Source organism: Motacilla alba, chromosome 18 (genome assembly GCF_015832195.1).
Source record: "Motacilla alba alba isolate MOTALB_02 chromosome 18, Motacilla_alba_V1.0_pri, whole genome shotgun sequence".
In the NCBI taxonomy this organism is placed as follows: domain Eukaryota; kingdom Metazoa; phylum Chordata; class Aves; order Passeriformes; family Motacillidae; genus Motacilla; species Motacilla alba.
In genome coordinates this window covers 135653-158212 of record NC_052033.1, presented here as the reverse complement: position 1 = coordinate 158212, position 22560 = coordinate 135653, and the positions used below count along the sequence as shown (strand labels likewise).

Sequence of the window (22560 nt, the reverse complement as noted above, 5' to 3'; positions counted from 1 at the left end):
TCAGATATGGGAGCTTGGAGGGCAGCTGGGCACTTGCCCCATGGCACAGGAGAGCCAGGAAGTGCCAACCTTCAGCTTCTCATGAAGACTGTGCCTGTGCCAAGTTGGAAAACATCACCCCAATCTTGGTCCTTAGTGTTTGCCCTGGAAACAAGGTGTTTGCTGGTGGGACTGCTCCTTTCTCACCCCTCTCCATCTCTTTAGGTGCCAGCAAATCAAAACTTTTGAAGAGATAAATTGAACAGTGGTTGTATCCATGTCTTGGCTTGCAGAAGGATCTTCCCCAGGGCTTGGCAATGTTTCTGCTGCGATGCCAGAGCTTGTGGGGGTGACTGTGGAGCATCACTTCACCACAACCCACTTTGATGCCATTACTACCTTGGAGGCTTCTCTGAAGATTCAGCCCTGACACAGCCCTATGAAGGAGCAATGTAGCATCATGGAATATGCTGAGTTGGAAGGGACCCACAAGGATCATCAAAGACCAACTCCTGGTCCTGCACATGACACCCCAATAATCCCATTATTGTGCCTGAGAGCATTGTCCAAATGCTTCTTGAGCTCTGGCAGCTTTGGGGCTGTGACCACTGCCTTGGAGTAACTTCGTACCCTTGAGAACATGTATGGGTGATCCTTCTCTGGAGGGGAAGGAAAGTTCTGCAGCATTAGTGATTTATTTAGTTTGTGATGAGAAGTGATGAGAGCTGCTCAAGCAGAGTGTGAGATATACCTAAAAAATGGAATCTGTACAAACAAGAAAGGAAATTGCAGCAGCTGTGGAGCACAGCTACTGTGTCTCTTGTCCAAACACCAAAGCTTCCCTGGAGGAAGGTGTGCTGCACACTGTGCCCTGAGGCCAGTATTTGTGCGCAGAGTAGCTGGAGGACCAAATACCGCCAGCTCTGAAGAACCTCCAGACTAGTGCCAGTCTGATCTGCAGTTCTCCTGAACCATGACTTTCTCAGCTGGCTTTTTTGCTCTGATTTTTTCTTTTGGGGATCAGTCTGAGAAGAGACCTACTTTTTATCATGGTTAAACACCAGCCCAAAGCAATACTGAGCAGCAAGAAGCACAGTCTAGCTTGGTATCATTCAAGCCAGCTGCTCAAGGCACAGAGAGCCCAGCAAAGTCTGCTTGAACCATAAGAGGAACATGGAAACTGCCACTTCATCAGATAAAGCCCTGCCAGTGCTGCCTCCTTCTGAAAACTCTCCTAATGACCTATTCAGAGTTCATTCACTTTCTTATTTCTGATTTCAGATCACACCTCACATTGCTTGCAAAGCCCAGCTCACAAAACAAGAACAGTTCAACACCCAAGTGCTGCTGCTGTCAGCCCAGAACACTGCTGGTGGCTCAGCAGAGCTTTGTTAAAGCTCTTCATCCCTCCAAAAATTCTCCTCCATGCTTCCTTTTGAAGGTTTCTGACCCATTTGTGTGATTTCCCAGCTGAGTGAAGGGATGAACCCCCTTTATGCTGCCCCTTTATCTGCTGTCAGCCAAAAGGGACTCCTGTACCTCTAGCCCTTCTGATGTACCAGGCCATTTCGAGAACAGGACATTTCAGGCCATTTTGCAGGCATTTCAAAGAGATTCTGACCAGCAGAGCCCTGAGCTTCCTGCAAACCAGGATGGCATCAGAGCCTGGGCTGGAAGGGTATGAAGAGCTGCAACTTCCCAGGATGAGCAGCCCCACAGCGATCATGGTGTAAACTCTTACCTCAACCTGTGCCCAGAGAGGCACACCCAGCTCTCTGCTCAGAGCTTGCTGCAGTTCAGCCACAGCTTTGGCCCAGAAGTGACATTTGGGGCTTTATTGCAGATGCAGGTTACTATGGTGAAATGACTTTCTGAGCACCCTGCAAAGTTCAGAGGATTAAAAATGCTTGCAAAAGCCAGCCATTGATTTGCTGTGGCTGGTTGATGGCAGGTTGTCACCCAAAAAGCAGCAAAACATTTTCCTCACGCCCTTTGCATAAAAACCCTTATTCTGTTCTGGTGTTCTCTAGTGCTGGTACTGCCAGTCAGATGGCACTGGGATGTTCCTGGTGCCTTCCTTCCCTCTGGAAATGTCCTTCCTCATTTTCTCATCCCACATGTGGAAATCTGCACAGCCCTGAGCAAGACAAGGATGGGTACTTTGTGTCTGGTGCTGAGTTTGCAATGCCAAGGTGGGGGGCTGGTCCTGCACCCCTTGAACCTCTGAGCTTGGGCCTGGCTGAGCTTCCATCCTTCCTCTCTCCTTCCTTCCTTCTCAGGAAGAATGAGACACAAGCACATCTGCACAGGGCAGAGGAGCTTTTTTAGCTCCCAAGCACCCACACAGGGTTTATTTGCAAGTGAGTCAACCGGACTCTAATGGGTTTGTGGATGCTGCACAATACACCTCTCTCTTATCTCAGGGATTTTCATTAACTTTTGGGCAATTTTGACAAGGATTGAATTTTCCCCACCCACACACACATCCTGCTGTTCTCTCATTGAACATATCAATTAGCAGCCAAAAGAGTCCTCAGCACCTTTTCTCCCCTGGATTCAGCCTCCCCCATCAGCCTTTAACAACTTTTCCTTGTGCAGTTACCCACCCCAAACCAGGTCTGGCCTGAAAAGACTGAAACATTTCACACCTGATCCATGTGCTGCTCATCCCAGAGATCTCTGTGCCATTCTAGGAGCAGAATCCAAATGCCCCAAGCAAGGACAGAGCCATGTATGGCACCTGCAACCCTGCAACAGCATCTACCAGGAGCACCCATGCAGTGGCAGAACAAGTGTAAAATTTTCTATCATTCTCATTCAGAGTATCCAGAGTATTTCAGAGGTATTCCAGCTGCCTTTGCAAACCAGTGAGCTCTCTGATTTCCTGATTTTTAGTCCTGCTGGGATACAGACAGCTGCACCATTTTCCATCAGTCCAGTTGTTTCCACAAGGTAGAAGCTGATTCGTCCAGCCTGGAGACACAGCAGGCTCCAGGGTGACCTGTGGACACCTCCCCACACTCCCGCTCCCTCCTCCAGGTGTTGCTTTCAGCCACCACCAATCAGGACAGCAGGACATGTGCTCTGACCCAGGGCAGCACCATCAGCTCTCCTTTTTCCTTGAATTTAAAGTAAACATCAGCCAAATTTAATTTTAAAGGGAGACCCTGAGATCTGTGTCTGCATACCAGGCTTTGGGAAAGTCTAAGGATCACACCGGGAGGAAGTGCTGCTATCACTTTGCTACCACAAAGGGCCTAGCTGGTGGCAGCTCCATCCCTGCCAGCCCTGAGCCAAGGCAGGGCCTCAGGGACACAAGGATATTGATCTCATCTCAGCCCCATGTGCCAAAAGGCGGAAGTGAAAAGCAGATGTGATGTCTGGGAAAGTTTCCAACATGATTTTTTGGGGTTTTTTTTCCCTTTTCCTCTTCATTTAAGCTCCAAATCTGAGACAGCCTAAAAGGCACCTGGACACAGCAACATTCAGGAGAAGGAGATAGCAGCACCCCCCAAACATGCACCAAATCCCTGGGCTTTGGAGGTAGGCAGGGGAAGGTCTGCTGGCTCATGAGTTTAGAACCACTGTTCCCAGGCAGAGAATTAAGGGGGCCTTTAACATTGCACATGCAAACTGGAACAGAACTTCCCTGAAGGCTGGAGAGGCAGCAGGAAGGGAAGTGCTGGGGAGCAGCTGCTCAGCTATTGCAGTGCCCAGAAACCTCATCTCCCCCACCCTGCCTGGCTCCATCCCAGCGCCCAGCAGGACCTTTGTCTAATAAAGGAAAAGCTTTCCCTTTCCCAGATGTTAGGTGAATTGGACTGGAGGTCCCAGCTCCAGAGCAGACAGAGGCAAATCCCAACTGGAGCACTTACAGGGGTGAGGGCAGGGGAGCATCTCCTGAACCCTGAGTGGCTTGGGTTCCTCTGTCCTTCCTTAGACACAATAGCTTCACCTGGGAGAGCTGTTTCAGGGAACCTGAGGCTTGGCTGCTGTAGGAAGGCTAGGAGAAGAGAATGCTCAAGCAGAATGAGTTTACTCTTGGGCTCCACGTTGTGTTTGAATTGTATGAGCACCATCTTGTGTCACAACTCAGACTGCTCCTGCTCCTGGCCAGAAGCTCAAGCACAGTGTAATAAGCACCAATCCACATCTCTTTCCATCAGCTCTCTTCCTGCCATCATCCTGAAGTGTTTTAAAAAGCAGAAAACTATTTGCACTCAAAATAGGTTTTTTTAAAGAAGTGTAACCACACAAATTCACAGCGAGTCCTGCTGGCCCTGCCAGGAGCTAGTCCAGGTCCCTGGCCAGAGGCGCCTCACAGCCTGTTCTACAGTAGAATTAAGGGGCATTTGTGCATCAGAGATCACCACAATGGTCAGTACCAGCTCCAGACTGTATTGCTCAAACAGAACACTGAAAATGGGAGGCGAAGGCAAAAAGAATCACAAATTTTTGGTTTACTATTTATTCCATTGTAGAAAAAGGGAAATAGTCTCCCTCAGTAAGTTTGAGGTTTAATATCCAAGCAAGAAAAGTATTTTTCAATAAAAGCATTTGCAGTGAAAAAGTTTAATATTCTGCCCTGAACACCTCTTGGTGTAGGATGCACGAAACTGATACAACTGAGAGAACTTTATAGAAATCTGCCTCAGAAACAGTGAATGCTTTTCCCATGATCCCATGCCTAGTGCAGACAGGTTTGTTATTTCCAGTGGCTTCAAACTTCAGTCTCCAAACACCACATGTAACTCCTTAGCTCAGTTCAGAACTCTATTCTCTTATCTCTCTCAACACCAGATCTGAAAAACTCAATTACTTACGCACAGACCTGAGGGGCTCCAGGGCTGCTGGAAGAGCTGAAACATCTCCGGAGTGAAAGATTTATGATGTTTCTTCCCTTTTAATACAGACATACTCTGTTTTAGCATAGTGCAGTGTGTGACCTGCCTGGAAATGGACCTGGCCCCAGAACCATCACTGTAAGGAGAGGGAAATGCATCAGGACATATGTTCTAGAGAGGAAAAAATCTTCCAGGAAAACTCCACTAACTAAGCAAAAATTATGGTGGGTTTGTTAACACCATAAAGCTTTTTTAAAGCTTTAAAGCTTTATAAAGCTTCAAAGTGGTACTACAGTGGTAACAGGACATTTGGTGGTTCTCGTCCATGGATGGTTCCAGTGTTTGCACATGCATTTGTGCAAACAAATCTGAAGCATTTTTGTTCTGGAAGTTTTAAACAACTTCACGTGAGCCCTTCACCAGTGCCCAAGGGCAGCAGTAGCACCTGCAGTGACACTCACGGGGAGGGCAGGGGGGTTTTGTGTCCCCAGCACAGCTTTCTGCACCCAGTGGGGCTCCCCCAGTCCCTGGGAAAAGACAGGGGTTCTTAGGAACACTCCTGACACACTGATCAGGACACACAGCTGGGACAAATGTGCTTAGAAAGGGGCAGGTGAGCTGGGAAAACATGAAACCCTGGCTCTGGCCAAGTGTTCTGTTTCTGCAGTCACCATATCCTCATTCTTCTGCCTTAAAAACACATCACTTCCTTTGCTGAGCAGGAAGTAACCAGCGAGCATTTGAGCTCTGATGAATCTCTGCTAAAACAATGCCAAAAATAAATCTCAGTGGCAGCATCTATTTCATCTGATAGAATCTATTTCATCTGAGCTGCATTAAGCAGATCTCCTCCAGATCTCTCTCTTAAGAGAGGCACAGACATCGTAGCTTTTCTTCACAGCTTTTGTCTGAGCCCACTATGAGAGAGCAGGATAACACTAGTCCTGGACTGATTTAAACACATCATTGATAATGACAATATTTGGCAGTAGTATAAAATCCCCAAAATTGTGTCTTCTGATAGCACCAAAACTTGGCAAAATTAATATGAGATTACAAAGAACACACTGACCCAATGCATGTTTCATATACATATTTATATATATTTCATGTACAAAGTTACATTCTGAACCTCATGGATTCAATAATAGAAATAAATACTGAAATAACTACACTGCTATATGAGCTCTTCTGCTCACAGAAAAGAAGCCTCAAGTTTTAACAGACAGCAAGTTTAACGCTGTAGAATCCATCTCAGATTACAGAGGCAAGTAAAATTCAGCATAAAGTGTCCAACAGACAAAACTTTCAAAAATTACAGACCATAAAATGTTTAAAATATATGTTTAAAAGATTGAGAAATGTGCATCAACAAAATTAATAAAGGAAACTTAATCTTGTTAGAGGGCAGGAGAGACATTTAGTGTATAGAAAAATGCTTTGAGGTGCAATATAGGTTCTTACAATATGGCATAACCCTGTTAGAAAAGAACATTTAATTTCCCTAAAGAAGAACTGTATTTGAGTTTACCATGTCTCATTTTACAGAGCGAGGCCTTCACAAGGCCCACCTCAACAGGGCCATTTACAGAGTGCTAAGTCAGGTTTAATCCTTTGGTAACTTTTATAATACTCACATGGAAATAAATATTCAGTTACACAGCATTTTTTAAAGACATACGTTCTTTAGAACAGTTAGTATAATAAGACAGATTAAACATTTGTTTATTACTAAGGCAGCCTATGATAAAGTGACTACGCCCTGTCAGCTCGATCCTATCTGGCACAGGAAGACCTTCCCAAGAAATGGACAATGCAGCCTCACCCTCACCATGCAAACACCCCTACCCAGGCAAGTCATGTACTGCATATTTTGTACTCAAAATGTTTCCAAACTATTAACAAGCTGTAGATATCAAGAGATTAGCTCTTATTTATATGATGCTTTAATCACGACTGTAATGCATAAACACATTCTTGAGACGGAGCTGAGGGTGCATTGTCATCGCAGTGCCTGGGATTTGCGTGCTTTATTCACTTTTCAAAGTGACCTTAAGGGGAATTTATATAGCCCAGCACACTGCGATGGCAAGAGGGACCCAGTTAATCTACTGTACCTTAGGACAGGGGATAAAGTTTTAAAATGAGAAATAGAGAGAAGTGCACATGCCTTTATTTACACCCATAGTGCTACACAGTTCAACTACTGTCTGCTCTAAAACCCTTCCACTTTTGGACAGAAGCAATCCATCATTCTCTGAAATATTTGCAAGGGCTGGCCCACTGAAGTGGCTAAAATGGCACGGTGGGCCAGCTCCATTTGGCAAAAGACCAAATACACACTTGCCCGGTTGCACTGCTCCAGCTGGAGCAGTAACATCACTCAGAGAAAACAGCTTGTCTTTAATAACAAATTAAATCCTACAAAGAACCAAGGAACAGAATTGTGCGCTTTTCTTCTGAGAACGTAAGAATGTGACAATCAACCAGTGACTAAAGAACTTTGGAGATTGTGTTTTCTGAAGGAAAAAAAAACAAATTCAAGAAAATGGCAGGAAAAGCAATGAAACGGCACCACTCACAATGAAGATCCCACACAACAGAATAAGTTAGACAGCATTTTTCTTAAGACATCCCATCAGTTAATTCAGATGTGCTTCATGTTCAGCATACATACCTATAAGTTTAAAATAGGTCTAAGAGTGTTGACTCAGGTTAGTTTTGTATAATTGGTATTTGTATAATTTTTAATAAGTTTCCAGACCTTATATTTAAGCCAAAGTACTTTAAAAGTGACATTCAAGATGAATATGGAAAGCAAATTATGAACAACATGCTCTCATTGCTTTTGGCATTCTGAAGAGAAAAATACTACCAAGATATTAAACATCTTTAATAAGGATTTTTACTACATAGTTCATGTCCTAAATACATATTTACGAGAGGAACAGCTGTGTACAAAATATGTTGCTTAAAAAGTATTTATAGATACAAATCTAACCAATAAACCTGAATGGAGATTTTCTGGTTTATCAGCTATGATATGCATTTGAAAAAGCTGCCTAAATATATATTTACACAATAGACCTCAGCTAAATGTGTTCATTTTAAAAATTAAGAAAATATATAAACACATGTTTGCCTGATAGACCAGAACTGCTCCTATTGCATAAAAATGTTTAGGCAGTTTTAAAAAAGTGTTTCTATATTTACTCCTCTGAAACTGTTCAGTTCTCTCATATAATCAAATAACTAAATTTCTCTGCTAATCTGAACAGCTCCAGCCTTTTGGGGGTAAATGCTGGATGTTTATTAAAACCCCTCAAAACTTTTACTTTCCAGAGGCTAAATTAAAGAGCAAATCTAGGTTTTTAAATCTTCTGAAGTACAGAAATCATGAAGTGTTTAACTTAGGTCTGATACTAATGCAGGAATTTCAATGTAAAAGGAAGACAGTCTTAAACTCACATTTATGGTTAAAAAAAAAGATGGTGAGTAGACAAAATGTCAGCCTAACATTAGTCTCTTGACTTTTGGTAATTTTCTCTGTCATTGTGTTACCAGATAATATTGTTGCTGAATTATTTATTTTTTTAACTAAACTGGGGTATGGAGCTACAAAAAAAAAAAAAAAAAAAAAAAAAAAAAAAAAACCAATTTGTACCTAATTATCTGGAACTACACTTACTTTGATGCCTGAGGCATCACCTTTATGATCTCACTCGTGCAGAATGTGTTTTTTTCCCTGTACACTCTCAGTCTTTTCTCATGCTCTAATTGAGGTCTCCAACCTTCACACACTTATGATTTTGAACAGTTAGGCAGAGAAGATCATTCTAAGTGCTTAGGATATAAGGGGTTAAGAAAAGAACAAAACATATCCCCTGTTTGAGAATTTTACAGTTATTTTCCAATTTATATCAACCTAAGAATACCCTTTAGAAACAGTTGTTCCACGTCAGGGAGATGGAAAAACATTATGGTCAAAATTGCTCATTACTGAGGGCAGCAGTTGTCAAACTTTAAGGTTCAATAGTGAAAATACTATTTTATTTAAATATTTTCATTTTATTTCCTACACAGCCTTCTCTTTCCCCCACAAATTCTGAAGAATATAACAAATAGAACCGTGTACACGGTATGAGCAAGATTTTCCAGGTTTGAAAACAAAAGCTGAAATACACAGTTTGCTTTAGCCCTCACTGAGTATTTGGATGAGTCTTAATAATCCATCTTTTAATATGTCCTTTTTTTTCATACTCTGGGAATAACTTTGCTGTTTTACCCAATGCATTATAGAGTGAAATGAAGCTCAGTTGGAACAAAGCTGAACTCAAATGAGACTACCAAAGAAGTGAAGACATGAGATTGCTGTAGTACAGTAAAACTGTATCAGCTGCTCACTGTGGTGCACACACCAGCTGGAGAAACATCTGATTTCCTCACACTGTTTGATTTAACACGGGTGCAGTAAAACAGCACAAGCTAATTCTTGTATAGCTAAAGTATGACAGGTTTCAATATAAAGTTAAACGGCAAAGAAATGCTTCAACATCATGTAGTGAAACAGGTTCACAAAAAAAAAACCCAAAACATGCAGAAGTTTTTTTTTTTTTGCTTGCCCGCCCCCCCCCCCAATTTTTAAGGTGTCCGACTGCATCCTACAGACTCACTCACTGCCACACATGACTTGCCACACTATCAAGTGACTCCTCTCAGCTTTGGCTACAGAAGGTTCAAGTGGTAGAGCTTCTCCCAGGAGTTCAGATTCTCCTCCTTCATCACCTGGAAAAAAACAGCTTTGGTTGAGGCAGCCAATAACCAGAACAGCATCAACACCACATGCAGCAAGACAAGAAAAAACACTAAAAAGACAGTGTTGCCATATGCTGATATAAAAACATATTAAAGTCTGTGAATGTAAACAGAGTGTGTTGCATAATTATCTCAGAGCCCAGCATTCTGCTGGCGATATTCTTTACTTCTAGCCCAAAAAATAATGGCAGTTTCATAAGTATCCATATTCAACATGTTTTATTACTTATAACTCTTTAATGTAGAGAAACCTAATCTGCAAACTACCAAGCAGACATAGAGATGGTTTTGCCACTACAAAGTGTTCTGGGACAAACCCAAACATATAAATGCTCTGGGACAAGAGCTGTGATTGAGCACATGTGAGACAACACAACATTCATATCTATGGTCAACCTTTCCCACTCTTTCCTCCTGTTCCAGTTATTCCAGCTTGTCACAACTCTACCCGCAGTGGCAAAGACAGCCTTGAGCATATTCTCCATTATTGCTCTTCAAAAAGAAGAGCAGTTTTGTAGCTGCACCTGAACTCTGGGTGACAGCAGCTGACTGGGATCAAAGATGACACTGAACTGCACATGGACAGCCAGGACCATCAATCAGTCCATGTCACTTTAATCACAGGAAACAGGAACTGACCTACACCTTCAGGAAGGTGCCAAATCAAATTTTGGCTGCTGTTCTGGTTAGACTCCTTTGGAGGGCTGAGGGAGCTAAACACAGAGTAGCCCCAAACCCCCAAAGTTTGCTGGGCTCATGTGGCACTGGCTGGGCTAAGGCAGCACTGGCACTCCGCTCATGGCTTTGCCATCATGCCACAAGGACAGCAAAATAAGCATTTGGAATGTGGCTGTTCCAGCTGCCCTGAGTGACTGCAGCACTTGAGCCCTCACTGCACAGTGGTACAGAACTGTCTCCAGTCCTGCCTCCCACAGAAATCCAACACGGCCCCCCCAGGAACCTGCTTGTCACTGATTAGTGGGATGACAGGATTTGGAATGGCCTTGCTGGGTTTTCCTTGCTAATGGTTTATGTGGGTTGTTTTGCTGTTTGGTTGGTTTTGAAAGAGTACAGACAGATTCAGGCAAAAGGTCAAAAGTGGGTCTAAGAGTTGTGACACCTTTTTATGCACTTTTTGTCAAGGTCTCCAGCTGCAGATTATAAGCACAGAATCACAACAGCTCTCACTTTATTTCCCCAAAGAGTTCATCTAAGAAGAAAATACATGTTTACACAAGAAATCTTTCATGGGTTAGATCATGCAAAACTGATATCCAAGAAAAGCAGTGATCAAATATGATGGACATGCAGAGATAAATGATCTACTTTCCCACTCAAAAATGACTAAATTTTACACTGAGTATTCTTCATTTAACATGACTTGTTTTTAGTCAGTCTGCATATTTAAGTAACTAAGGACATTTTTTCCAGCAGTTTGAGACAGAAGATTAACCTGCCAAAGAAAGACTGAAAGCATAAACAGGAAGGTGGTACATGACTCCAAAGGAGAGTTTCAAAAAAACCTTACACAGTCATCCCTGTTACAGATGAGTAATGAGATGGCTGGCTCTCACAATTAAGGGGAAAATGTTATGTATATGTTAAGAGAAGTTTTGTAGATGTATAGTTATGTTACTGTAATATGTCCTCCCCCTTGCATTGCGATGGCCTTGGTATTTGGGGCGGGGTCAGCTTGTTACTATGGTAACAGCTGATCTCCAATCAAGATGTAAGAAAGTGAACTCCACCACTAGACAGCAAAGAGGGATGAGACTGATGAGAGTTTGGGAGGGGCTAGAGGTATAAAAGGCAGAGCATCCATTTTGTAGGCAAGCATATTATGGTTAAGCCCTTTGCTCCCCACGCTATATTTTTTTCTTATTTAGTCCTTTCGTTGTATTTTTGTTAAGGTTTAATAAACCTTTGAAATTTTAAAAGTGAGCATCGTTTCTCACATCCCAAAGGTCATGGTTTATTGGGAGGAGGAGGAGAAGCTGAAGGTGTGTGTCCGAATAAAAATACTTCTACCCCCTGCAGTGTATGGTAAAGACTGTATATACTGACCACACAAATGCACTCACTGCAATTACAGCAGCAGTTATTAAGTGGTTAATACCCTTTCAGTATGAAGTACTCATTTAAAGCTCAGATTTCTTACCCATTCTGAAGTCAATGTATCCTTCTCCACCACTTATCACCAACATTGATTTTAAAGGACTCTGGTTCAAGGACTCCTGGGCTTGTTTATCAGCTGTTAGGTCTGTTCCACCACTACTCTGAGGGCAAACAACCTGACCTGGGTGAAAAACAGTACACTTTTTTATGCCTTATGTCAGAGTAAAAGCTTCTGTGCTTGGTCATTAGATGACAATGCCTAAAGCAGTTGAATGCCTTCTTAACAGACAAGTGCTCACTTATCGAAGCACCTTTTTCACAGAAGGAAGCAAAGTCCTTGCTTGTGATCAAGCCCTTTTCCTCCCATTAAACAGGGCTGTACTTAGCAATCAGACAAGCCTTGTAATTAAAATACAATACATTGTTTCTGAGAGTACTTTTGATATGCTTGACTAAACACTGTGTTTAACTAAGTGAATGAAGGAAAAAACAAACAAACAAACAAAAAAATCCAAACCAAAAAACACCTCTTTTGAAGGTGGTACCAAAACCTCACCTGGTACTGCAACAAAGAATTTCACAGCATCCCGGTGGCCGTGGAAGCAGAGCTGTGCATGAGCCATGGAACAGTAGGGGATGAATGTCCCTGGAGTCACTTTGTCACTGTGCTCATCTCCATACACACGGATCACACTCCCCGGACGGTTTCCAGAGCTTGCTGCTGATTTATTGGCTGTAAAAGAAGAGGTTGTTTTCTACTTCAAAAAACAAATTGCTGAAGTGGTTATTTGTTAAGAAACCTTATGGGTACCATCTAAAAGCTAAAGCCAACTTAGATAAAAAATGAAACAGGAGGGCAGCAATGCCAATTCAAGACAGAGCTGGAAAGAAAAAGATTGCATGCTTCGTTATTTTAAGTACATCAGAAAATGGAGCAGGATTCTTATTAGTCTAGCATAAACACCAGATTTCAATATCCTACTTTTGGGAAAAAATAATTTGTGACAGGACTGTATCTTTCATAGAAAATAAGTACCTCTAATGTGTTTCAGTATGAGCAAATTCCATGTACTTAAAACATGTAATTAAAGACAGTTTCATTCCAACTAACAATGTATGTCCTTGCCAGCAAAAATTCTCTAGAAACAGCCACCTGTGGGCATGAAAGAGCTACCCTATTATCATTCTACATCTACATTTTACTGTGAAGTTTTAAAATACATTAAACCAGAGAAGTACTCATGCTAGACATACAAGCCATCTCCATTCCAAAGACTATCAAAAGTAGTGAAAGAAACAGTGATTTGTAACAAGACAGCAAATGATGTGGATTAATGACAAAGTTATAAGATGTGATACCACATTGGCTGGAAGAGAAAGTCTATATGAGAGTTCAGCTGCAACACAGGATGATATGCTAAACTGCTGAGCAGATTGGTGGCCATTTAGCAAACATAAAACTGCTGCAATGCAGTAACTGCAAGTGGAAAAACATTTAGGAACATACAAAGGGTAAATCTATAAGGAGTGGGAAACAGCCTCAAAGTGGCTATTATAAGCCTGAAAGTAGGTTTTGGTTCAGGATCTGCACTTACCCCGCAGCCCCAGTAAACGTCCCTGGTGGAGGATTACAGCTAGTGAGAAAGGAGGAAAGGGGAAATGGATAGGTATGACAGTAGAGGAGAAGGATTAATGAGAACCCACCGCTCATATTTTGGTTTTTGATAAGGTAAAGCTTAAAATTTTAGCTCCTAAAAAAACCCAGTAGATATTTAATTCGAGGATTCGATCAAAAGTCACAAAGAACAGCATCTTACTATAGAAGTTTCAGCACAAAATTGACCACAAAAAGCACGGTCACATATTTGTAGGTTTATGATTGATTAGCAACGTTTCCCCTTTCTCTCCTTCCTTGGTAGGAAAATCCAGAATAATACAGAATGACTCATGTTTTCAAGTACCCTTTTGGAACATCATCTGCTGCCCTACTACTAAGACCCAGGGGATTGAGAGATGCCACAGCTTATGCAAGGATGTGACTGCTTCATTACTATTTCTCACCAAAATTCTCAGCCCCACTATCAGGCTACCCCCAAAAGGCTGTTCTGACCCACAACCAACCAACAGAAATGAAATGGAACTGAACAGTTTTAACAGGGATTTCTTCACATTCATTCCTGGTTTAAAAACAAACTCTTTTGAAAGCATGATTTAGTGTGTCTCAAAATCCATGACGGGAAGTCTGTCCTTCCTTAGTACATTCATGCAAAAAAAAAGACAGTTACTGAATGGATGGACAATGCAATGGAATAACATGAGAAACAATGCATGTGTTTGCTGTTCAACAAAGCAGATACAACATGAAGAGTTTTCACTATTAAATCACCCTAAAACTCCACCTGTCAGAATGCACTATTTTCTAATTAACAATTAGGACTATCATAGGTCTGCATTTTATTTTCTGAAACTTCTGTCCACCTGTTATAATATTAGTCTCAGGCACAAGCGTTGGGGCTTTTTTTTTTTGGTTGTTGTTTAAATGCAATCAATTTACACAGAGATTCTTCCCAAGCTTTACCTATTTAAGACTTGGTTTGCCCTTGACCTGTCTTCTCTCCTGAGATTCAACTGCCCTCAATTAGTTTCAGCCTATGACAAGAGTCTGGGGTCTGTTATGAAGCAAAAACCAGGATTTACATGATTGGAATTTGACCTGGATGTTGGTGCTCCGTTTGAATGTATTTACAGCTCCTATAATTCTGAACGTCTCCTTTAAAGCAGTCTGTGCTACTTCTGTTCCAGTCCTTTATACCCACTTTGTGATAAATTCTCAAAAATTAAAGCCAATCAAATTGTATTAGCAACAACAACAACATGCTGAAATCAAAGAAAAATGTATTTTGTGATGGCAATCAAAAATAACATTAATAAGAAAGCTAATGACATCTTGTATGAGCAATAAACGTCTACCAATGCTCTTAATACTCAGAACACCTCTAAGGCTTCAAAGTGTCCCTTTGATTCAAGCCAACTCTGCTCAAATGGCAGTACAGGAGATTCTGGATATGTGTTATTTTCTCAGGGTAATTGTAACCACTACACAGATATAGGTGCTAAACATCACACAGGCCTGATCTGTTACAAACCTGAAAGAGTCAGACCTGGCAGCGAAGCTTTCTATCCATTAGCAAGCATCTGAATGGTGTTTAATACTTTTTTTTTATGCCTACAGCATATTGCACAGTGCTATTCATTGATATTTTACTTACTTTCTGTTAATGGAATGGAGATGATGACACCATTTCCTGTTCCTACCCATAAACGATTACAAGACACCATAAGTGCTGTGATTCTCACAAAAGAGAATCCCAGTTTACCAGTACCTAAAAACAAAAGACGCTTTTCATCAAAAATTATGAGCAAGAATAATTTTAGTTCTACAACAGAGAAACTAAAATCCAACTCCCAAATCACACAGACAAGTAATTCCCTCCCACTTTTGACAGAAACAAAGTAGAGGAGCACATTTAAGTTGTAAAGATAACCTAGAAAGCTACAACACTGTAATTAAATTGAGAACCTATGTTTCACGAGTCTAATCTTAGCTACGAGAAAGCAAAAAAGGCCCTTAATGCTGCACAGTAAAATCTTTTGGGGCTTACCAGCTTTTAAAACAAACAAAAAAGTGAGTTTACAGATAGAAGATAGTGGTTTGTAATTCATTAAAATTAATTTCTCATTTGTTAGCAAGATGAGGGGAGCAGAAGGCTGATACCAGCCATGTGCAATGCACAATGCACAGCAGTGACTTGTGAAGGATTTCCCAGAGTCTAATTACCTGTATTTGTTGCGTAATGTACGTGGTCAAACTGCTCTTATACAGATATTAATGAAAATAATCAGAAAGCTTACTAGGTTCAACAGCAATAAAAATTTCCTATCTTGAGGGGTATTTTTTTTTGGTGTTTTTTTTAATTAGGCAATTTTTGCAGGCAGGTAATGGATTCTTCCCATTTTTAGCAATAAAATTTGTATCAGTATAGAAAAAGAGAAAGATTGTAGTGTCTCTATTGGTGCCTGCCCAACTCAACCACCACTTTACTCATTAGTTATGAGTTTTTAAGGACACTTTACATACCAGGTAAGGTCAACAGATTGTAACAGATGACTCATCACCCCCATCCTGCTTCACAGACTGAATTAGGCTTCTACTTCCAGATTCAAGTTTACACAAACTGATTTTAACTGGCCTTTCCACCCACCTTTACCCCAAATCTGCAGTAAGAACTGCCTGATCTCTAGCAGGAAAAGGAAGCTGCAGATAGCAGGAACACACCAGTTTTTCCTGGGAACTTACCGAGCATTTTGCTTACATAGGGCTCAATGTCCACATCCTGCAGGTGCTGGTAGGTGTGGGCATGGTAGAGGCGCAGGGTGGAGTCCAGGCGGATGGACACCCATACCCCATCCCCAACCCATGCCAGCTGCCTCACTTGGCTCTCCCTCCTTGGGTGGGCATCAAAGGACTTCTATGAAACATTGGGGTTCAAATCAGAAGGTAAACAAAGGGAAGAGTAAGAAAGGTTTCTCAGTTACTCTCATACAATCTGAACTGGCAATTTTCAATCAAGCACAACCCTCTGATTTGCAAGACCACAGACAGTGTTTAGCTCAGTTACAAATAGCATGTGATGCTCTAAAATTGCTGATTGAGATCACACCCAGGGAAGGCAAAGCTGTAATTTGCTACTCGGTCTTCATTTACACATTTCATCCCAGCCTGCTCCAGCTTCTGTCTCCTTTGAACCTGGACCTTTTTGGTCTGAGATCCTGCTGCCACAGCACAAGGTACATGTGCCCAAAAAAGGTCTTTCTTCCTTGTTCCATCATGACTGACTCATAAACAACTCCACCTTGTGCAAAATACACACTATCCACCAGCAAAACAATAAATTTCACTTTTATATGAACTTCATTTCAGTTTTCCCATACATATTTATATTCTTCTTCACAAAACCAGGTTATTAGTGAGTGATTGATATTTTCAGAAGAGCTGAGCAGTCACCCTCAAAGGCCTGGCCCATGTCTCAGGACAATTAGAAGGAGCTGAAGCACTTATATTGTTCAAGGCTTGCAGAAACCTCAGCCACTTTCTGCTCTTGAGATGACAGACTAAACACTGCAGATAAAACACCAGCTCACACACCTTGCATAAACTATTCTCTAACTGGAAGGAGAGTACATTCCAAATTAACACTTACCAACCTCTGCACATGGGTGGACAACAAAATGAGACACACAGAATAAGCTGGGAGCTGGTCTTACAAGCTCTGCACAAGCACACTTTCCAGTTTCTGGCCAGCCAGAAGTGGAGAACTAAATCTCCCAAAAACCGGTTTCAATAAGTGAGAACTGTCTCATCATAGCTTTAAGTCTTCCAAAACAACTATTTTGTAAAACAAATTTGCTAGGTAGCCTGTTTCCGTACTGATGAAAACAGATGTTTCTGGAGTTACTCTGAAGTTTGAGCTGCAGCATTAAAACACAACATTTAATTATTTTAATCACCATTGGAACTTACCTCTATTTTCATGGCCTTTGGTTGAACAACATAGATTTTGTTCCTGTAGCCACACCAGACCTTGTCATGTACCACTGTCATGCACCGGATAGAGTGGTGCGGCCGCCCCAGGTCCAAGAGGTGATAGTTTGATAAATCCCACTGACCATCTGCAAAAACAGGAAGAAAAAAAGTAAAACTCACAGGAACCTGTGTTTAGTTTAAGGAAAATTTAGAAGTACAAGCAACTATCCTAAAAGCATTGTAATAATCTGGGTAAATCTGTACAAGTTTATGGCTAGGCTCCTCATTAAAATAACAGCAACTAACATCCCAAATGTTACCTTTTTTAAAAAACAAAGTTGTACAATGATTCCGGTTAAAAATCTAGCAAAACATTTTTAAATCAGCAGGTTACCCTGTGCTACAGGCTCTGCTTGACTAGGACCAGTACCTGTGAAAGCAAACAGCTTCCCACAGAGCACCAGGCACCTGCTGCTTAGCTGAACATAGAAGTGTTGGCAGTGCTGATTTTTTTAAAATACACTGCAAGATCTTTAAAAAAGGCACCTGAAATCTACTAAAAACATACTAAATTTTGTCATTCAACACCAATTAAAATTCTTCTGTAGACTGAACTAAGGCCACAGATCATCAATGACATTCACTAGAGAGGCTTAGGTATTGTAAACCACTGCAGTGAGTTTTAAAAAAAGAAAGAAAACAAAACCACTAAAAGCAACTTCATCCCAGCTGCATTTTTTCCAGTATTTGCCTTAGTTTTGTGCAACCTTTTAAATTCTTTTAAATGCTGAGCACAAGGATTTAAGCATCACAAGGGAAAGATGAAATGAATAGGGAGGAAAAACTAATAGGTAAGTTTCAGTTGCTCATAGTAAAACCTCCAGGTCCTGTTTCTGGAGGCTGAAGAATGGAGCTGGTTCAGGAGCAGTTTGGGCAGAAATTCTGAAGGGATGCTTACAAAATTCTCATTGAAGGACTTGCCTAGAGACAATTTTTATTACTAATAAAACAGAAGACATGACTATTGAGCATAATAAAAATGCAAGAGAGACGATAAAGCAGACTTTCAGATGGCTTTTCCCTATTTAGCAGATCTATCGCATTTCTCATTTCAGAGTAAGAAAATACTCCACGAATGCACCACAACAGTGCAAAACCAGAACTTGAATCGGCAACTGACATAGCAAGAAATATTTCTCATGACAACCCAGAAAAAGGTCAATGGGGAATACATTATCAAAACATTACTTGTAAATGGCACATTACTTTCCTAACTACTGTTGAAAATTCCCTGGTTTCCAGATGCAACAGAATCCTTACCAACTCCCCGGTGAAAGATCGCAAGTGTCCCATCTGCCAGTGCAACCAAGACTATTCCTTTGACATGTCTGAAGAAAAAGGAGGCACAACAACACACTCTGTTAGATTGCTCTGCTCAGAAAGCAGGTTTAAAACTAGGTATAAACATTTCATATTTCAGCATATTTTTTACAGTCATTTTTTATTAGTTTTGATTTCTACAATATAGCTCAAGAGAAGAAATGTAACAAGGGATCAAAATCCAGTTTAGAGAGATTGAAATATATCTGGTTACAATGCCTGAGGAAAACAGTAAAAATAGCAACCTATAACTGTTTTGCATAGCTACAGCTCATCCTTTGGGCTATGTATTTCCAACAGGTACAAGATTCCTTTTATTTTCCTTCCTCCCTAGAAGTTTTCCACTGTCCCTCAAAGAGCATGCAGGCAGTTATGGCAACTGACATTCCCAATATCTGAGGAGGAAATATAAAACTACTTTGGAAAGTATTTTAACAGAAATTCATTATGATTTACATGACATTCTTTCAGCACTTACACAATACTGAGAATAGAATCTTTAAGTTTAATGGCATGAACACATTTCCTCCACTGGGCCACTGACGAATGAACATACAGGCTGCAAAGACAAATCAGCAGGGATTAAAAGCACTACCAGACAAAAAACAACCACAAGCAAAACCCTTTTAAACTGAAATCCACAATCAAAGGGAAAACAAGTTTTCATATTCTACTGGAAATTATGTGTTCACTGAAAGGAAGAACTACATGAACAGCAGAATGGCTTTTTCAGAGGGCTAAAGCATTACAAACTCCCTTGCAGATCCACCTGCAGTAAAAATTACAATACATTTTTCTAGCATACTAAAATATTGAAAGTTATGTAATTAACAGACCATAACAATTTCTTTGAATACAAAAAAAACCCCAGAACTTCTCTGCAGATGAAGCATTATCTAACAAAAAAGGACTTGCTAATCATGTACAATACTTCCTTCGAATTCTGTAAAGCCTAAAAACTGCAGCAAAGCATTCAAGGTTTTGGCTCTCCTGAGATCATCCTGTGCTTAATCTTGACTTGAGACGGTTATCAGGCCTCTAGGCACAAGAGCAAGTTTAAAGTAATGATTACAAATAAATGTAACAAGATTAGCACTTCCTTACCATCCATTCTGTGCTCCAAGCCACATGGTCGGTAAAAGGCTACTCATTTTCTGTGCTTCTTCTCTCACTAGATCTTGCTCGCTTGGCAGAACTGCAACATCCTTATATAACTCTGACTCAGTACTAGAAAAAAACACCAGTTAAAATACATTTAATGAAGTGCACAGATTACTCAGGCTATAAGCCAGGTGTTTACTTCACAATTGAGAGCTCCTACACTGGCTTTTGAAGTACATGAGATGTTTAAGAACACAGTAACCACACATCAAAGTACAATACAGATAAAAACCTCAATAACCATGAATTTCTTCAAGTGGGCATTTACTTTTACAGGGAAAAGCAAGTTCCATTCAAACCTGTCCATATTATTACCTCTGGGGAATGGCAGAAGAGAGTCATAAAGCACAGTCTTGCACCAAGACTACTTATATGAACTTCAACACACTTAAAAAGGAAAAAAAGTAGTTATTTTGTCTCCATGCTATGTGCTACAAACATTATACTTTTTAAAAATACATTTTAAGAGGTATGAGGCCTGAGACTAGGTACTTAGGCTGATACACTGGAGATGCCTCTGTTGTATTCTGCACTCCCAAGGGATCTGTAAAGACATGCTCTGTGTAGACTCCAGTTTGTGCAATATCAGCTGTGTCTTCTCCTGTCCCTGCATTGACTTCTGTTGCTTCTGTTGCCTCCTCTGCCGTTGGAATGTTCTCATCTACTGAATTATTTTCAGCTGCAATATCTATGAAACAAACAAATTTGAAAAACTTTTTAACAACTGCGATAAAATTTGCTATTGTTTAAAACAGCCAGAACTTGATAATCAAAACTGAAGTGAATAGCTGTTATAGCCAGACAGTTACAATTTCCACATCAGATTCAAAAAACTTCACAACAGAAATGCCCAAATTTTAGCAGGTGGCGCTGTATAAACAAATGTCAAATGCACTTTCAAGTATCCACCTGATGGCTCAGACGGGCCATTAAATTATTAACTAGGACAGCAGTAAATAAGGCCAACCACCACATATCCATTGACAATCATATCACCATACAGCTCTGCAGGCCATATGACAAAAAAAAAAAGTATGAATGTCTATGAAATAATCAGTTTCACTTAAATCTCTATTACGACTTGACAAAATCCAAGGCGTTTATTTTAGTCACTCTATGGCAAGATCTCCATTTCAAATACTACATTAAAATCTGTCTCTAGAGCAGGCACAAGAATTCTCTCAAAAGCACCTATAAGAAGCAGCTGCCAATTCCCATTCCATGTCAACTCCACCACTTTCTCAGCTACAATTTACAGATTTACAGAGAGTTTATGTTATCACAGGTTATACACTGTTAACCTCAGTAGTTGCACTACTCATTTCCAGCTGCATCTCGAGGTGTTTGGCCAGCCCTGACACATCTGTAGTGTTTATCACATACCTGACTGTTTCTCTGCCACAGGTGAGGCCCCATTGGTGTCATGGGCACCAGCAGCCCCCGTGAGACCCTCAGCAGTACAGCCCACCACAGTGATTCCCCCCAGCAGGCTGTCAGTCTCAGTAGAGCTGTTGCTGGTCATACTGCCACACAGGGAGGATTTGTCCACTTGGCTAGAATCTGCTTCCTGGGACCCTTCTTCTCCTGCAGGGTAGTCTGTTTCTCTTGCCCCTGAAAGAGATTAAACTCAGAATAACATAATATCCTGAGCTGGAAGAGACCCACAAAGATCCAGTCCAACTCCTGGCCCTACACAAACACCCAGCAATCCCACCCTTTGTCTCAGAGCATTATCCAAATGCTCCTGGAGCTCTGGCAGCCTTAGTGCCATGACCACTGCCCTGGGGAGCCCTTTCTTCCCCAGGGGGTGGTGGGGCACTGGATCTTTTCCTGATATCCAGCCTAAACCTCCCCTGACACAACTTCAGGCCATTCTCTTAGACCCTGTCACTGGATGTTTTTCATAGGGATAAAGCTGAATCACTTCTCTATCTAATAACTAACCTTCAAACTCAATGAGCTCTCCAGAGATTAAACATGCAGACAGCCCCATTTGCAAAGTTAGTTTCACATAATCAGCAAATGTGGAAGATGCTGTCACAAAGCTCACAAAAAAAAAAGCAAGATTGACATATGTTGCACTACAATGTCATTCAATCTATGTCAATCTGCAGCTTTCCAAATAATTAAAATTGAAATAAACTATATCTTCCTCTAAAATCAGATTTCATAACAGTGCAGGTATACAAGGGCACCTATCTATATCTTTATGAAGAATTTAGGTGCAATAGATCCTTGGTTCTGGAAGAAGAACTGTTTTTCTCATGTCCAATCCTCTTATACTTTCAAGACTTAAAATACACTCAAATGCAAAAAGGATTCCCTCTGCAGGGAGCTTGCTTATCTTCAAGAGGTTGAAGAAGTCAAAAAAGGAATAAACATATTATTCTTTTGGTGATTTTCACAATTCCATGAAATATCGACACTGTTGCAGAGTTTACAGTACATCAAACAAACAGTTCCCCTTGGCTGTTGATATCTCTCTGATTCTCAGTTCATGTAAGTCAACAGACAACTAAAGAGTGAAAGAGTAGGGTAGAAATGCAATAGTTTAATGTACAACTTACCACTTTCTTATTGCTCTGTTACAGTAGCTTTTCATCCTACTAAGTAACAAATCTGTGGGTTTTCATTGCATATGAAAAACTGAATAAGAATCAGCTAAAAAAAGCAGAAGCTGAA

General features: G+C 40.9%; 1 protein-coding gene across 13 annotated transcripts in view; it reads right to left on the bottom strand.

Moving 5' to 3' along the window:
- Positions 1–5901: 5901 nt before the first annotated feature.
- The window catches only part of SPAG9 (sperm associated antigen 9), a 62389-nt gene continuing 45730 nt past the window's right edge, over positions 5902–22560 (bottom strand). For 5 of the 13 annotated variants that reach the window (XM_038156858.1, XM_038156859.1, XM_038156869.1 and 2 more), the window contains 12 exons: positions 21262–21489; positions 20338–20566; positions 19822–19944; positions 19196–19276; positions 18658–18725; positions 17335–17483; positions 16111–16282; positions 15023–15136; positions 13349–13387; positions 12310–12486; positions 11797–11934; positions 5902–9608 (listed from right to left, as the gene is read on the bottom strand). In XM_038156858.1, the coding sequence (XP_038012786.1) occupies positions 9493–9608; positions 11797–11934; positions 12310–12486; positions 13349–13387; positions 15023–15136; positions 16111–16282; positions 17335–17483; positions 18658–18725; positions 19196–19276; positions 19822–19944; positions 20338–20566; positions 21262–21489 (1634 nt within the window). In that variant the 3' untranslated portion in view covers positions 5902–9492. The remainder of the gene's footprint in view (positions 9609–11796; positions 11935–12309; positions 12487–13348; positions 13388–15022; positions 15137–16110; positions 16283–17334; positions 17484–18657; positions 18726–19195; positions 19277–19821; positions 19945–20337; positions 20567–21261; positions 21490–22560) is intronic. The other 8 variants (XM_038156863.1, XM_038156864.1, XM_038156870.1 and 5 more) reach the window with 3 other exon arrangements.